The 17,746-nt window shown below is 36.4% G+C and overlaps 1 protein-coding gene across 1 annotated transcript in view; it reads right to left on the bottom strand.

The window, feature by feature from the left end:
• Nucleotides 1-2,308: 2,308 nt before the first annotated feature.
• FBXO3 (F-box protein 3) overlaps nucleotides 2,309-17,746 on the bottom strand; it is a 32,075-nt gene continuing 16,637 nt past the window's right edge. The window contains exons 5-11 of the mRNA XM_025928048.2: nucleotides 16,363-16,567; nucleotides 15,196-15,241; nucleotides 12,295-12,379; nucleotides 11,334-11,456; nucleotides 9,684-9,799; nucleotides 8,743-8,933; nucleotides 2,309-3,503 (exon numbers count right to left, since the gene is read on the bottom strand). Coding sequence (XP_025783833.1) covers nucleotides 3,330-3,503; nucleotides 8,743-8,933; nucleotides 9,684-9,799; nucleotides 11,334-11,456; nucleotides 12,295-12,379; nucleotides 15,196-15,241; nucleotides 16,363-16,567 — 940 coding nt within the window. The 3' untranslated portion in view covers nucleotides 2,309-3,329. The remainder of the gene's footprint in view (nucleotides 3,504-8,742; nucleotides 8,934-9,683; nucleotides 9,800-11,333; nucleotides 11,457-12,294; nucleotides 12,380-15,195; nucleotides 15,242-16,362; nucleotides 16,568-17,746) is intronic.

Below are 17,746 nucleotides of genomic sequence, written 5' to 3'. Positions count from 1 at the left end.
GTGGCTCAGTTAAGCGTCTGACATCAGCTAGGGTTATGATTTCGCGGTTCGTGAGTTTGGGCCCTGGTCCAACTCTGTGCTGACAGCTCTGAACCTGGAGCCTGCTTCAGATTCTGAATCTCTCTCTGTGTCTCTCTCTTTCTTTGCCCCTCCCCCACTTGCACTCTCTTTCAAAATAAATAAAGACCTTAAAAAAAGACAGCAAATACATGTATTTCCTTGTTTACTAAACTCTTTCACATGCATTATCTCATAGGCATCCTATTAGCTATTGCCTCCTTGTAACTCTTGGATTCTGAGATGCCACCCTCTCCTGGTTTTGCTTCCAGTTTCTTGATCTTTCAGGCTTTTTTTTTTTTTAACATTTATTTATTTATTTATTTTGAGAGAGAGAGAGAGAGAATGAGTGGGGGAGAGGCAGGGAGAGAGAATCCCAAGCAGGCTCTTCGCTGTCACACAGGGCCCAATGCAGGGCTCAGTCTCGCAAACTGTGACATCATGACCTGAGCAGAAATCAAGAGTCAGAAACTTTACCCATTGAGCCATCCAGGTGCCCCGTCCTTTCAGTCTTGAGCCTTTTCCACTACCTCTCATAAATCTGGTGTTGCCAGGTTGGACTGAGAACCACTGCTCTGTGCTCCTTGGGTGAGAACACTGCATCTGCTTGGTTTTACCTTGGGGATGTGCATTTGCAGGTAATTTGCAAATCTATATTCTCCATTCCTGACCACTCTCCCTCAGTTTTCATATTCATACCTGACAGCTGGAACTAGTGTGTCCTACAGGCTTCTTGAATTCAAAATGTGTCCAAATTTCATCTCCAGTGTCCAACTGCATTTCCTGCAAACTTTGTTTTTCATAAATGAAGCCAGAAACCTGGGAATCAACTTTGATTTCTTCCACTCTTTCACATCTAATCACCAACTCCTACATAATCATGTAGATATCGGTTTTGTCTTTTCAGTCCACTCCCACTGCTAATGCTCTAATTCAAGCCGGTAGCATGTCTTACTTGGAGTATTACAAGTCCTTCACACCAGGTCTCCATGCTGCCCGTGTTAATTTCTGCATCACTGTCCTTACGTGTACCCCCTCCCCCACTTTTCTACCTGTTCACAGGACGGTTGGAAACCTGGTTGGCTTACCTCTCCAGCCTTATGTTTGACTTTACTTTCCATTTAATTGGTCCCTTTTCTCATCACCCTTCCTGGGTTATAATAGGACTGCAGCTGCCATCTTGCAACCACGAGGTGACCTTTATGATTAAAGCCTTGTGAAAGGATGGCAGAACAGAAACCTGGAAGGAATCTGCAAATGATGACACCACTGGGCCACTGTATCAGTCCTCAACTAGTCACCCCTGAGTGTTCACAAGAGAAAAATAACCCCTAAACTATTTGCTGCTGTTCATTTAAGTATCTGTCTCATCCTAACTGATACATCAAGCTTTAGACAAATGAGTGAAAGATAGATAGTGGTCTCAAGGGACCTCCGCCTTCACTATACCTGGGCTTCGCTCTACAAAAGCTTAGGCTGGTCAACCATTAGATCCCTTTTATGTGTGAATGCACATTCTTGCCAATGAAATACAACACTTGAGCATGTTGTCAACCAATCAATCATACCTTGGTATGAATGAGAGGGCATTCATTCAACATGCTAAGAGAAAGTGAATTTAAATGAGAGGATAAATAAGCCTGAAGGATTCTGAGAAGCAAGAATTGAATGGGGTTGCAGGGGAGATGTGGGGCATCCTGAGTATTCTGTGAATAGAGAGGAGAGGTCAGCCAGAAAAGACAAAGAAGCAAAAATGGCAAGGGATGCTGGGACCAGCTTTAACTTTCCACATTAACTAGTTTTAAATTATTGCTTTACTGGGAAACTTTCTCTTTTTAAAGCTCAGTAGGTTGGCTTTTTTTTTTTTTTTTTTAAAGGGAGAGATAGGCATAATAGAAGGATTTGGTAGACTGATGATAAAATTAAAAAATAAGCAGGAAAAACTACTTACTCCATTTCAGAACATTTTGACACGAGACAATATGAAAGGGTCTTCATAGTCCCTGGGGGCAGCTGCTTAACCGGCATATACTTCCCTTTTCCTACAGTTTTCCCTACAAAAGAACTATTCTTGCAGAAAACAGAAAGTAGAGCATATGACAGGGTAGAGTCAAAGCCAGGAAATGACTTTGAATGGGCCTCTGGCAACAGGACAATGAATTTCAATTTCATTTCCCATCTTAAGATGGAAAGGTGCAAAGGCTGATTAATATTAATTTATGGAAAATAGGCAATTACACAAAATACAGGATCAGAACCAAAATTCGTTTTTAAAATGTGAGTTTTTGCCACTTGGAGGATGTCATTCCAAACTCTTAATTGTATAATTACAAAAAAATTCATGTTTATACTTAACAAAAAATTCATGTCACTTATCACAAAGTTAGACAGTCAAGTGTATAAAGGAGAAACAAAACAGAAGCAGTATTTACAGATTTAGACTACATGAGACATCGTGAAGATTCTTCTGTTAATAAACCACACAACACATAGTTTTACACACGTTTCGAAAACGATGCATCTGTGAACAATATGAAAAAAGGTCATTGCACTAAAGACTTTAAATTAAATTCAAGGTTGTCATGTTGAAGGTTTTAAATTAAATTCAAGGTTGGTAGAGTTGAAGACTGAATGCAAGGCCAAGGTCATAGTGATAAAGACTTTAAGTTCGAGGTTGTAGTGATGAAAACTTTAAATTCAAGGACAGATTGTCTAAGAAAGGACAAACAACTAGCATTCAAACTATTAGGTCAATTAGTTCCCCGGGAGTACAAAATATATAGGAATCACTAAATGGATTAGCCTAATTACAAATTCTGTTCATTTCTAAATAATTCACAACTGCAAGAAGTCTTTTCACAGAATCATTCAGTCACATAGTTTCTCTCTATCCCTGTGTAGGTATTTCTGCTACATTTAAAAATCCTTATTCAAAACAGTTCCCTCCCATTTCCCTATCTGTAGAAGTATAAAATCTTTTAAAGCAAAGCAATGTCTGTTCTTTAGCTAGAGAATATTCACCCATGGACTTCTAAAAGAGGGGGAAAAAAAGAAGAAAAAAAAGATTCCCATTTCCTCCTCTACCTCAGAAACACAAAGCAAACCAAAACAATCCAATTCCTAATGCAGTGTCGCAGAGAACCCAGGACCTGGAACAACATTTCATGCTAGTTTTCCTGCTATGTGCTGAGAACAGTTTAGTTATTTACATTATTGAGAAATCTACTTAACAAACTGGATTCATGCCAGTGCTTCCCGCCTGCAGATCCTTGCTAGAAAAGGCGAGAGCAGCGGCGCCTGCGAATGGGAACATCAAAGACTCTCCTTCGTCTCTCTTCCTCGTCATCTTCATCAGATTCGTCCATATCTGCCGAATCGTCATCGTCTTCCTCCTCCTCCTCTTCTTCTTCCTCTTCCATCTCTTCATATTCGTCAGGACCCATTTCCTTGAAAGAGAAGACAATCTTTTGATAAGAACTTCCATCAGTGTTTTATACTTATTTTATGTAAGTTCTCACTTATCTATAAACAACTGGACATGCCATATATGAATTTCTATAGACTTGAACAATGTATTTTCATAATGCATATGCTGATGCAAGAATCTATATATGTATAGATACATATATGTATGCTGATGCAAGAAAATATATATGTATCTATCTATCTATCTATCTATATACACGTTTTAGAATGCTCAATGTGGTTTTAATGGTAGATATATTTCATTAATACAGTATTTATTTTTTACCTGGTAGTTGATAATTTGTACAAGGTAGCCAACAGACCACTCCTAACAACCCAAGATAAAATTTTACTGAATTTATTTCAGTGGATTAAGTAACAATTCTTTATTAATCTATATGCTTGTAGAAAAGAGGATGCAAAAATATTAATAAGGTATGACCTCTACTGGTAACTTTTATGTACTGTCACGAGGTTTACTAGATTTCTATGGAGCTCCTACTATAAAGACACATCGATTCAATTCAACCACCATGGGTAGCCTCTACTTTGAAATTAACTCATTGAAGGCTCTCTGAATAGGGCAATAGTGAGGTTGAACACGCAATATCTGATCATCTCATGGAAACTTCAATTCTGCTTAAATATTGTCTCTAATCAGGTCTTGATTTACTCTGCTGTCAGTTTTTCTCTTTCATACATTTGAAGACTCAATGAGAGGAGTTGCTATATGGGACAGAGTTCTGAACAGCAGGGAGCACCTAGGTGGTGATGTAGGAAGTACTGGGAAACGTGGGATGTGATGTCAGCAAAAGCCCTTCCCCCGAGGCCTTTATGGCATTTCATATCCAGCACTCACTACCCCTCTGATCTCATCTCTGACCACTCTCCCCCAGTCACTGCACTCCAGCTACATCAGCCTTCTTGCAATTCTTCAAACATACCAAGCATTAGTATTATGTTTATGTAACATGAGTGCTTCAGGGCCTTTGCACTTGCTGTTCTTTTGTTTGGAACACCATTCTCCCACATAAATCCACCTGGCTCCCTCTACTTCTTTCAAGTCTCAAATCAAATGTCACCGAGGCATTCCCCAACATATCTTTATATGAGAACAACCCAACAGACACTCCTTATATCCTTTACTCTGATTTTTCTCCAGAGCACTTTTTACTACTTGGTATAACTAGATAGTGTTTATTTGCTCCCCTTGTCTCTTCCAGCTAGAATGTAAATTCCAAGGCAGAAGTTTTTTTGTTTTGTTTTGTTTTTAATTTCCTCAACTTTCTTTTTTTTTTTTTTATTGAGGTATAATTGACATACAACATTACATGAGTTCCAGGTGTACAACATAATGAGTTGATATTTGTATATATTACAAAATGATCACCACAGTAAGTCTAGTTAACATCCGTCACCATACATAGTTACAGAATGTTTTCTTGTGATGAGAACTTTTAAGATTTATTCTCTTAGCAACTTTCAAATAGGCAATACAGCATTAACTATGGTCACCGTGCTGTACATTACATCCCCGAAGGCAGATTTTGGCTGTGTTGTTCACTGCATTTCCCCCAGCACCTAGTAGGTACTCAATAATATTTGTTGAGCAAGCAAATTAATTAATGTGGGAGAAAGAAATTGTTCTTTAGGAGCTGTCAAAGGATTGTCACTTAGGATTTATTATAACACTAATAACAACAACATTAACAACAATCAGAGAAAATATACATAAATATGACATGATATTCCATTATTTTTATTTTTTTATTTTCTCAATCTAGGGAATGAAGACTTTAAAATTCAGTAGAAGGTTCCAAAGGGGCGATGGGGAAGGCTTAGGAAATTCTAAAACATTAAATTCAGGTAGCATGATCATTAGTCATCTTAATGAAGAAGAGAACAGAAAAAACTGTTAAAGAAATCAACGCGGCTAAAGAGGGAGATTGCTGATGGTCTCTGATAAAAGTGTACACACAGAAGCAGCAGATGGAAAGAGGCGCACAGGGGTAAGATGGAAATAAATAAGCAGCGGGAACCTCTCAAGTGTCCAAAAGCAAACAACAAACCCACCTAGAGCCAGAAAAGGCTTAAGATCAACCAAAAGTATATTTCATAGTGACATTCAAAGTATAAAGCAAAAGCCAAGTATTAAGTACAATAATTATCATATGGTCAGGGCACAAAAAAGGAGAACAATTCCATTTCCATATCAAGAAAACGAGTATTTCCACAGGGAAGGTACAATACAAGTACAACACAATACAAATACAATCCCCACTGCCTCTTTCATGTTGGTTAGAAGTAAGTCCAGAATTCTCATTTCTTTTATTGATTTCTCATCCTTGAGAGAGAGAAACATTTTCCACAAGGCATGTCAAAATTTTATATGCTTATTTGTGGTTGGGAGGAAATTAAAACTCTAAATAAGTAAGAACATGGTTAAGAGGGTTGAACATGTAATGAGTTTATTATTATAATTTAAAATTATAAATTTAAAAAGTGTAAACTTTAAAAAAAGAGTATGTAAATATTATAAAACTTCTCAGTTTTCATTTCTAACATGATAAATATTGATATAACCCATATAAACAAGAGTTCTTTGAAGTCCTCAATAATTTTTAAAAGTTTAAGGGAGCCATGAGACCGAAAAGTTTGAGAACTACTGCCCTAAATTAAAGACTACTTTATACCCCACCCTAACAAACATTAAAAACAAGTCTCAACAGGAGCAAGCTGACCCCACAGTAACTTAACTGCCTGCCCAAACAAACCTCAACATTCTTTACACTTTACGTCTGGAATATTAGCAACTTTAGGACAAGAAATATTATCAGAGACAGAGAGAGAGATTTCATAATAATAAAAGAAAGCACTTCATTAAAAAAACATAAGAATCCCAAGCATATTTGCATATAATTATAGAGCTTCAAAATACATGAAGCATATCTGATAGAATTAAAAAGAGAAATGGACGAAACTAATTGTGGTTGGCGATTTCAACAATCATCTTTCAGAGAACAAGGACAAAAAAAAAATCAGTTAATATATAGAAGATTTGAAAAACAGTCAACCAATCTAAACTATCATTTATAGTATAATATTCCCACGAACAGCAGAATATACATTCTTTTCAAATACACAGGGATTAGTTACCAAAATAGACCATAATGCTGGGACATAAAACATTTGAAAGGGTTGAAACTACACACAGTGAGTTCTCTAACCATAACAAAATTAGAAATTATTAAACAAGAGTTAACTGGAAAACCTCCAAATGTTTGAAAATTAACACATTTTTAGAAAAGTTACAGACCAAAATTAAATTACAAGGGAAATTTGAGAATATTTCGAATTAAATGTTATTGAAAACAAAATATCGAAATTTATGAAACACAGCCAAAACAGTGCTTTAGCGAAAAGAAAGGCCTAAAGTCAATAATCTAAACTTCTACCTTAAGAAGCTGGTAAAAAAAACAAACGAACCCCAAAGTGGTAGGAGGAGATAAATAAATATAATTGCAGAAATCAATGAAATAGAAAATGAGCAAACAATAGAGAAAACCAGTGAAACCCAAAGTTGTTCTTTCAAATGACTAGTAAAAGGGATAACCCCTTAGGTGAACTGATCAACAAAAGATATAAATTACCAATATTAAGAGCAAAAAAGGGCATATTACTACAGTTCTTGCGGCCATTAAAAGGATATCAAGGGAATATTGTAAATAATTTTATGCCAGTAAGTTCAACATTTAGACAAAATGGACAAATTCCTTGAAAGACACAAATTACCAAGAGTGAAACAAGAAGCAATAGAAAATACATTAGAGAAATTAAATTCCTATTTCAAACTTTCCCACCAAGAGAACTCTAGTGCCAGATGGCTTCACTAATGAGCTGTATCAAACATTCATAGGTGATACCAATCTCATACAGACACTGGACTGGTCAAAAACAGGAGAATGTTATAGGAAGTAACAAATTCCTGGTGCTGGAAATATACAGTAGAAAGCATTCTTCCACTGGGAGGGAAGCTAAACTTCACTTCCAAACCCAGACTGTAGATCCTTTTCACCAGACATGCAAGCGTAATGGCCTACGGTCTCCACATTATCCTTCTCTTTCCAAACGGGGAATGTGTCAGCTCTAGGCCTGATTAATATCATGTCCATCTTCCCACACTTATCTTGGACTCGCCCATCAGGGTCATCCCAGGAGCCGGAGGGCCCTCTCTGAACATTCAACGCCTATGACTCAGTTACATTCTGGGTATACAAGTCATATTTTATTTTATTCCTATTATATAGCTGGAGCCTCATAATTCTCTTTAATCCATAATCTTTTATAATCCATAAGATTGGGGTACTGCCACAATCATAAGGTAATCCTAAAGATGAGATTTTAAAATTATACCCAGTTGATTTAGGAAACCATCCCAAAGAGAGACGACTACAAAGAGGGTTTAATGGGTAGACTTGTACTTTTAGTAGTCTCTCTATAGGATATTTGTATTACTTTACAAAATTGGGATTTTTAGCAAAAACACTGCAAGAAATTGTTTTCCTAATCTTAATGAAATAAAATAAAGCCTGTTCTAACTGGTCTAGTGTGGTGTTTCTCATTAGGCCACAGAATTGTTTTTGGACACAGTGGAAAAGAGACTGAACCTTTAAAACCAGTAACTATTTTACATGATACTATGATGGTGGATACGTGTCATTATACATTTGACCAAACCCACAGAATATCTAACACCAAGAGTGAACCCGAATGTAGACTATGGATTTTGGGTGATTTTGATATGCTAATGTAGGTTCATCAACTGTTAACAAAAATACCACTCTGGTGGGAGCTACTGATAATGGGGAAGTCTGTGCATGCATGGGGGCAGGGGGTATTTGGGAAATTTCTGTACCTTCTGCTCAATTTTCTATGAATCTAAAACTGCTCAAAAAAAGTGACGTCTATGAAAAACAAAAAACAAAACAAAAAAACAGCTAACAGTAGAGTTACTCTGATTGAAGTGTATGCAGTCTACCTTACTTATTATCCACCACCCCTACATATTCACATGGCCCCCCCATGATATTTCCTCAGAATCTCTAGGGTTCTCTGGGAACACCATTTGTAAACCATTTGTCTGGCTAATCAACAAAATCCCTCTGTGGAGTTAATTCTACAAAGTCACATAAATCAGTCCCAGAGGAAAATTTAACTCACCAATCGGGCTATAGACACCCTGAATGTTGGACAAGCCATATGGAATCGGGGAATAGCAACATTAAAGATCTTGTCTTTAAAGTAAAGAAAATGGAAGGTATAATATCCTTCCATATATCCTGATGTTGTAGAAAATGTGGTACAACTTGTGTATTCATATACCCGACCTGGGCTGATGATTGGAAATTCACCTGCAGAGAAGACAGTAATAAGAAACCAAGGTTTATACCTTGAATTTTATAATTCAGTTCTTCATCACAGCAAATAAAATAATGCCCTTTGTGGGATTATGCAAACTATGTTAAAGTAAATGCACGATTAGAAAAAAAAAAAAACAACTAAAAGGAAACATAGCAAAATGTTAACAGTGATGTTATTAGGGTTCAGAAACTTAAGATAATCATAATCTTTTAAAAAGCTGAATGTCAATGACAATCAGAGTTAAAGATGATTGAAATCCACAAATAAAAACCTGAGCTACTGATTTTAACATTTCCCCCAAATTTCAAAGAGATGACCAATATGAAATTTATTTTCTCCTTCTGCTCTATGCCCAGTAACCACAGAATACGATAACAAATAATTATCCCACCGAAAAAAAAAAAAAAGAAAGAACTTAAGAAGCAAATAAAGAACTCGGGTGATCTACAGAACGGAAAATCAATCCCTGAATAATTGTTTGCTATAATTTTAGAAAAGTTCATGTTTAAGGTACTAATCTAATAGAATAATGATCTTTACACATTATATTTATGAAGCAAATATTGGAGTCAAAGAAAGCCCAAAATCTATGATATCTTTCACACTGTAAACACAGCTATTAAAAGATCAGTCTTATCCACTGACTGTATCATGCATTTTCCAAGCTGTATGCAACATAGATGCTCTCCAAAATGTCTTAGAGGCAACTGATATGTAAACCCAAATCTTGAGTTACATACCAACTACTCCAGGTCCTTGAACTTCTTCTACATCACCTTTAGCATTCGTTATTCTCCAATAGCGACTGTCCAACTGACAAGCCTTCTCAGGAAGTGCATCCTTTGACATTTCAATCCTGGAGAAGGGAATGGGGTGGTAGAGACACAAATCTGGCCTGATTTTGTTTCTTTTGTTTAAGAGCTATAATATTTGGACTAAGACTATGAAACAGTTCCCAAAGGAAATTAAGAAACCCAACCCAATGTCTGTGTTAACCATCTATTTCTATAAGTTCTCAAAGATAATGGCTTGATTAGCTTGACTCTCCCACAGAAATGCTTTCACTCAATTTGCTCACTTGACTTTCCGTAAGAATCAACAATAGAAAGGGCAACATAAAAATTTATAAACACACTGGGTGATAATAATCTTTTGCTGTTCAAGTAAAGATGAATGTATGAAATGCTTACTAGAATTCAGTGCAATGAAAAATTTCTGTTTCTTTTTCACAGGACGTTTCCCTTTTGCTTCTAGAAAGCTCAAAGCAAAATGTCACTAGTCAGTTACTAGGATTACACCTTGACTGTTTCCCAATACTATTATTTCCCCCTTTTCTCTAGGAATCTGCTGTCCCTTATTTTGAGTACCCTATAAGCAAGTGTCGGTATTATAATTTTAAGCACGTTTCAAGCCGAGGCAGGATTTGAATTAAACAATTAAAATAACAAACATCAGGGCGCCTGGGTGGCTCAGTCAGTTAAGCATCCAACTTTTGATTTCAGCTCAGGTCATGATCCCATAGTCCTTGAGATTGAGCCCCACATTGGGCTCTGTGCTGACAGCGCGGAGCCTGCTTGGGATTCTCTCTCCTCTCTCTCTGCCCCTCTCTTGCTCACACTTGCAGGCTCTCTCTCAAAAATAAATACACTTAAAAAAAAATCCAAAACACAAACATCTGCACATATGTAACTGGATATATCAAAGGCTGCATATAATACCAAAATCCTATGATGCTCCCTGGTTAGTATATGGTAGCAAAAAATATTTCCAGTGTGTATATATGCATGTATATGTACTTTTAAAATATATATAACACACCATAAAAAATAAATATAAAAATAAATCTAAAAACAAAGTATCCTTAATCCCTTAGAGCAATGAGCTATCTTTATGTCACAGCACAGAGTACTTCTAATTAAAGCGAATTTAATATTTGCTTATTTAACCAAATCCAGTGCTTAACGCCATGTCTGATACTAGGCAGCACTTAATAAATATTTGATTTTTAACTGAATATAGGCAAGCTAACTGAAATTTAAAATGCACGGTTTCATCCTGGGCAATTTGATAGCTTCTGGAATGCATTACAACTCTCACAGAGAGCTTTCATGATGATTACAACTTAGTGTCCACCTCAAGGAACCTGGCACAAATCTTTAAACACAGTACATCTGCAAGAAATAACTTAAGTAACTTGGAGGTTACTGGAAACTCAAGTCCCTTACGGACACTAGCTTATAAAAAATTTTGTTATCCACGTTCCTCCACACCTCAGCAAGAAGCTGTCTTTCAAAATGTGTTTCATGTATCATGTCAAAGGGGAGAGAACAACACAACCACAGGATATAGCCCACCATTAACTGAAAGGCGACCCCATTTACAGTCCTTACCTGATTCGGTATGTGAAGAAGTAGTGGGGTGGATGTACAGAGCTAAGTTCTGGCAGAAACGACGTGGAAACTGACACTGTAATGTCCCCAGTTGTTGCTACACACTCTGGATCATGAACATATCTAGATAATTTTAAAACATTAAACATTTTTTAATCAACTAACTTCAAGTCTCTAAGATGAAAGATCTCAAGATACAGTGTGAAATGGCTTTTATTTCATTTTAGGATCAAAAATTTAAACCATATTTGGGAACGTAAAGGTATAGTCCCTTTAAGCTTAGAAGAAAACTATAAATTATGAACTAGAAAACCTTGAAGACTTTAGATCTGTAAGGACAGCAGCCAAGGCTCAATGAGCAGTGGTTCCAGTAATGATTCACTGATTAAACTGGAAACTGAAAAGAGCTTATCTCAGTTTTCAGAGCCAGGAAACTTTTGGGACACCTGAAAGTCCTATCAACAGTGGCTCTGACAATAAAATGTGTTAGCAAGTTATTCTAGAGACCTCTAATTTCTAACTAATTTGTCATTTCTGCCAACCAGGCTACTGTGAACCAGTATTACCTCTACTACTATCTGTCACATCTGGAGGGTTCATTTAGTGACAATAAATAGTATTTGCCAGGAGTTAGTAGTTACTGACTTCCTATTCAAAATAAATCCATTAACTGGCAAACAGCTTCCGCCACCCCAAAGGAAACTATGTATAAAAAGAAACTATACTATAAAGCCCTAACTTCTAAATCAAAATCAGTTTTTTCTCTTGATCCTTTAAGAGAAGAAAAATGTTGCCTCTCCAAGTGTCTGAATCTGGCTTTAAAGTGAGAATAAAGTAGTGGCATTTAAGAAAACGAGAGGTTCTATTATTAACCTTCTTCCAAACTTCATCTCAAGATCTGTAACTAATGTTTTTTTCTGATTTACAAATATTTTTATTCAAAAAGTCTTGAGTGAAATACCTGAAAATCTGGTCTCTGATGATAGGGAAGCCACCCGATACAACATTGTTGACATAAGAAGTAAACCAGTCAGTAAAAGTAGCACCTATAAACCAGGAAGGGGTGGGGAGGAAGAAAAGGACAAATAATTTTTGCAAAATCTGTACAGGAAACAAGTAAACAATGGTAATTTCTCTATGCTTAAGATATGAGGTCAAAAGTAGAAACACAGATACACTTCTACTTACCGTTCATAGATCAATTTCCATTCCCAATTCTCATCTCATTCTCAACTACCCTGCTAGGGAATCTTCCATCTACCTTCAAACTATTTTTATGCTTATAATTCAATAATAAATTTTTAAGATTTATTTTGTGCTGGTACAAGAATAAAAAGCCTTCTTCTGTCTATAATTTCTAGAACATATGGAACAAAAGAGATACAGCTATGTTTAGAAGAAACTACAGGAAAAATATCAGCACCTATCCTCAGATGATCAGGGTATACCCTTGGCCCAGGAACGTCCTGACTCATGCACGAAATTCTGGCAGAAGCCAGGCTCAGTCCGGGCATCTAACAAGGGTAGGGCACTGTGGAGTTCTGGGCATCAGACCAATCCCAAAGTAGTCTAGTTGCACCTCTACAGATTCAAATGCATTACAGTCCTCCATATTCAACGACCTCCATATTCTAGTCCAGACCAAACTACACATCCGTGATCTACTGAGTGGATCAATGACAAGTATTTACATGAATTATGTTTGCCCCTTCTAGGTAATATAACATAACTTTCTCAGACCCCCATTATCTATTATTAATACAACTCAGTGCCTGGCAATATTAGTCCCTTAATCAATGTTTTTCTGTATTTCTCTGTAATCTTGTTTCTAGTAACCCAGTTCTTACATTCTGCCATGCTGAACACTGGAGCTAAATTTATAGCATTTACTTACTATTCTACTATTCAGAGAATAATAGAAGATACAATTTAAGCTTGGGTCTTGTGTCTAGCTTTAAAATTTTAAGGGCATCAACTGAGAGAAGGGAAACCACAATAGTAGGCTCTTTTCTCAGTGTCTACTAATGAATGACCTATTCTGACCCTTTATTTATTGAATGTTATTGTATTCAAATGATCACCTACCATCTATCCACTCTGAACAAGATATTAAGGAGACACATGAATAATGTCATTAAAATTCAAAGAAGTTACAATTTTGTTTTTAGAACTAGTAATTTCCCTGTAAAGTTTAAAGCATCATTTTGTATAATTCATGGAATAAACTGTTACGGTGAGAAAACCACAAATTGTTCATGGTTTACCTAAAAAAGAAATTGGTGTTGTATTTTAATATATCTTAATTTATTACAATACACACCCAAGTGTGTTCTTTAAAATAAGGACAAAATTTCCTAGGTAGTCTTCATTACTCAACTTATCTGAACAGCTTCTAGTTTTCTTAAATATCAGTTAATAATTTACCAAACACCAAGAGATTCCATCTTGTGTTTTACCAAAAATTCCAAGAAAGTCAAACTTAGTTGAATCAAGATGTAATTTATATATTCCAAGGTAGTTTACTTTTTAAAGTAAGCCTATATCTTGGCGTCTCTTTGATAACACTGGGGTTTTATCAAGGCAGCTTAAAGGAAGCCACTTTCTTATCTCTCCTCCCAGCACTAACTTCTCACCCCATCTCTCCTCCCTCACTGCATCTCAAATCTTTTGCTTTGCTGCTCTCTTATTCCAGGAGAAATCCCAGCTACTAGAATACTATTCATCAGACCTTAGTACTCTGCTGTAGCGGTGGGGCCTTCCACACCATGTCAGACCAGCACCAAACTAAGAATAAGAAACTCACAGAGCTCAGCTGGTAGCTTACCTTAGAGTTCAGGAAGTCTTTAGTTTATAAATTAGTAGCACCACGTTCTAGAGCCATGGTGATCACCTCTGAAGGTATGTGCTATGCAAAGATGCCACAGAGGGCAGTGAGAAGGGGCATACTCCCCAGAGGGCACTTAACTTGGAAACAACAGACTACAGGAATCAGGGGGAGCTAAAAGCTAGAGGCTAAGTTAAATAGTTTTTTTGTAACTTACCACGTAGGGGTGAGAGTTTCTTGATATTGTGAAGCATATACCACAAATCCGTAATGTGTCACAGTGTGGAACAAATGGAGACTAATACTCTGTTGTTTGAGGTTCCAATTAGGAGATATAATTAAATGCAGACACCTTAGCCTCCAAGGCCCCTTTACTATTAATATATGGGGATGTGTAATATGTGCCTTTAAAAAGCAGAGTGGATAGTCAGGAAGCATCTCTTAAGGGAGGAAAATCTAAGCAAAACAAGATTGGATGAATAGCAAAGAGGTGAGCCGCAACTGCATACAAACTGTATTGTTCTCAAAATCCTGTGAGAAATACCTTTGAAGGCCAAGAAAAACTAGTTGTGCCAAGGAGTTCATCGAGCAGAGTTTACATTGGTTTCTGAAGACTGCTGTTGGGAGATCTCTAGTGTGACCCACCAGTATTTTACTGTAATTGGCCCCACAGACTTTATAGGTATAAAGTTGTTTTATCTATCGATATCTCTAATTATGTATTAATATGATTGATGGAAAGTGCATGCGTGTATACATACACACATACTCATAGTAATTCTATTCATTTCATTGTTCTACAGCAGAGTCCCAGGAGTACAAGATTATACAGGGCATGGCTTTTTCCCAAATAGAAAAGAAATTCAAAGTACAAGGGCTACTCGAATGAGAGCCTAGATGCAGTACTTTCTAAACCAGCAAGCAGTAAGAAGGACAAGTGTAAACTGTCAGCTGATCAAGTAATTGGAAAAGTTTTTACCAACTTCATTTTTTTGACAAGGAAGGAGAAAGGAAAAGGAAGACTGTTTTTTGTCCTACCTATGATAAACATGTCAATAGCAGCTGGATTCCGAGCCATTTGGTCCTAGGCAAGAAAAAGAATATTATAATCGAGAAAAATACATTTTACTTAATTTCTCATTGTTTGTTACCTGCATCTTTCCCTGGAGACAAGGCAAAATTGATAAAAATAACAAGTGCTCTAACCAACACTCGGACATTCCTTACACTTTTCAGTCCTGCTCTTATTAGGATTTCTATATTTAGGCCCTTTCTAGAAAGTCCTTAAAAGAGTGCCAGGCACTTCTCAATAACAGTTAAACCACTTATGTACTGCTATTACTGTTACGGTGAACTAAAAAAATTATCCTTTAAGTTAAGAAGTTAAGGTAAGAAGATATACAGCCTATTAAGACGGGGCTCTGGATTCAGAGTCAAGAGACCTGAACAATTCTAGACTGGTCACTTCTCTCAGTAAATGGAGAGACCAAGCCATCATCCTACAACCTTACAGAGGTAGCAAGTCAAAAACGAGATAAAAGACATGAAAATGCTTAGGAAGAAATAAAAGCTATGAAAGCTCTTTAAATATTTTAAATGTTATATGGAGTCACGTCTCTGAGAAACCTATGAATTTCTACTTTAAATTCTTCTAAGTTAAAAGTTCACATCTTAGCAAAAATGAAGCCAGAAGATCTACAACTACAAAATTACAAAGAACTGAAGAAGTAAGAATGAAACCAAACACCACACTGTCTGTGTTTATACTAAAATCATAACAAAAGCCTCCCAAAAAAAGTCATTATTTTTCAACAACTCAAGCTATCTAATGAAGTGTTTAAAAAGTTTCTATTGCACTCAGAACTTGAATCGATTGATGTTCAAAAGCTAAATTTTTTAAGTTGGAAATGTGTATTACAATTACTTCAACAAAATCTCATTTGTTTTCCTTAAATTTGAATTACCTTAACACATATCACAGCCTTCCCTCTGTGCACAGTGGTTTGCATTGTTTATCCAATGTCTTCTGGCATTTCATTATGTCAGAATATTACGGCCAGATATTAGCCCTCTAATTAGATGGGTCTATAATTAAGTTGTATAATGCTCTATGCCATTCTACAGTCCTGAAAATTCCTAAGGCACACATTTATACACTTATCAGAACACATCTTACAGCCATATTTAAAAACACTCTCTACTTACTGGACATTGGTAGAAAACTTCATTTTTGTTTCGGCCCTCGGCAGCTTCCACTGCTATGTACTGACTCAAACCAGTATGTATGCAAAAAGTTAAAGGGAGACAGTATTTCAGTCCCTGTCTCTGCTGGAAGCCTCCAGCAGCCGTATCGACGTCTAACAAATCCTCAGAACGATAGTGATTGGACAGCGCCATACTTCCCAACAACCTAAGAACAGAGACTCAAAAATGTAATCAATTGCAGTGCCAAACAAACAGCTGTGCTTCATCCTTTTGATGAACGATGTTTACATCAACAGCTTTATTAGAACTGACGAATATGTCCATTCTAAAGCGGGAACACCAAAAACACCACAATTTCTTTACATTCAAACACTTGAGTGGAAAGATTCTGATCTAAATTAAAAGCTTAAGCGTCTAAAATGTCTTAAAGACCTTTTTAAAAGAAAAATCATTTTATTGCTTTCAAGACCATCTTGCCATAATATACTGATTTGCTAGTGTTTTGCTATATATGCGTGTATGACTATTTTAATGTTTGAAGGTGTAAATTCTGATAGTTTTATCTTACTACAACCTTTAGCTTACCCTAACCTACCAGACAATATCAGCGTAAACCAACCTAAGCCTTGCCCAAATTTTCATAAACTTTGGATGCATGGGGTCTAAACTGATCTCACTGCATATACATGAGAACATAGGTATTGGTCCTTGATAGAACCTCGATGGAAGGAATCCTTGATGATAGGATTCCTATCCTAAGTTTCACTATTTGCACTGAGGATAGATATAAATCCCTGTGTAGAAATTATGACCTGTTTGTCGTGTCAATTCTGGGAAACTCTTTTATTAAAGTTCTCTCCTATTTGCTCTTAAATTATGACAATTTTTAAATTTTTGTCAAGTTTCGGTTCAGTAGGGAAAAAAGACTAGGAAAAAACCAGCCAGTAATTTACACTTATTTAGTCCAATATTTGATTTCTGAATACTACCTTGTAATCTCAGTATGATCACCCTGTACTCACTCAACCCTGATCTAAATGGTAACAGAGTCTCATATGATTCTTCACACACAAAGACACATCACCTTCCACTAAGAACAATGTAAAGTTCTCCCTAAACTCTTAGGAGCATTTCATTAAATGCAATGTCTCTGAAATAGCTTAATTCTCACAAAAGAACAAAAAGATTAGACCCAAAGTATATAGTTTTTAATACTGTGAATGAATTCGGCAGCTACTACTACATGGCCTGCTTTTGCCAAAGGTTCCATAATGAATACTTCCTCTTAAAAATAGGCCGTTTAATTATACGCTATGCCTGAATAGGACAAAACTATACTTTCTTTGGTGTATGTAGCTCTGAACAAATTATTGCGTTTTATATA

Source organism: Puma concolor, chromosome D1 (assembly GCF_028749965.1).
Source record: "Puma concolor isolate L17-30 chromosome D1, mPumCon1.1.hap2, whole genome shotgun sequence".
Lineage (NCBI taxonomy): Eukaryota > Metazoa > Chordata > Mammalia > Carnivora > Felidae > Puma > Puma concolor.
The sequence above is the reverse complement of the archived record's forward strand: the minus strand, read 5'-3'. Positions and strand labels throughout refer to the sequence as shown.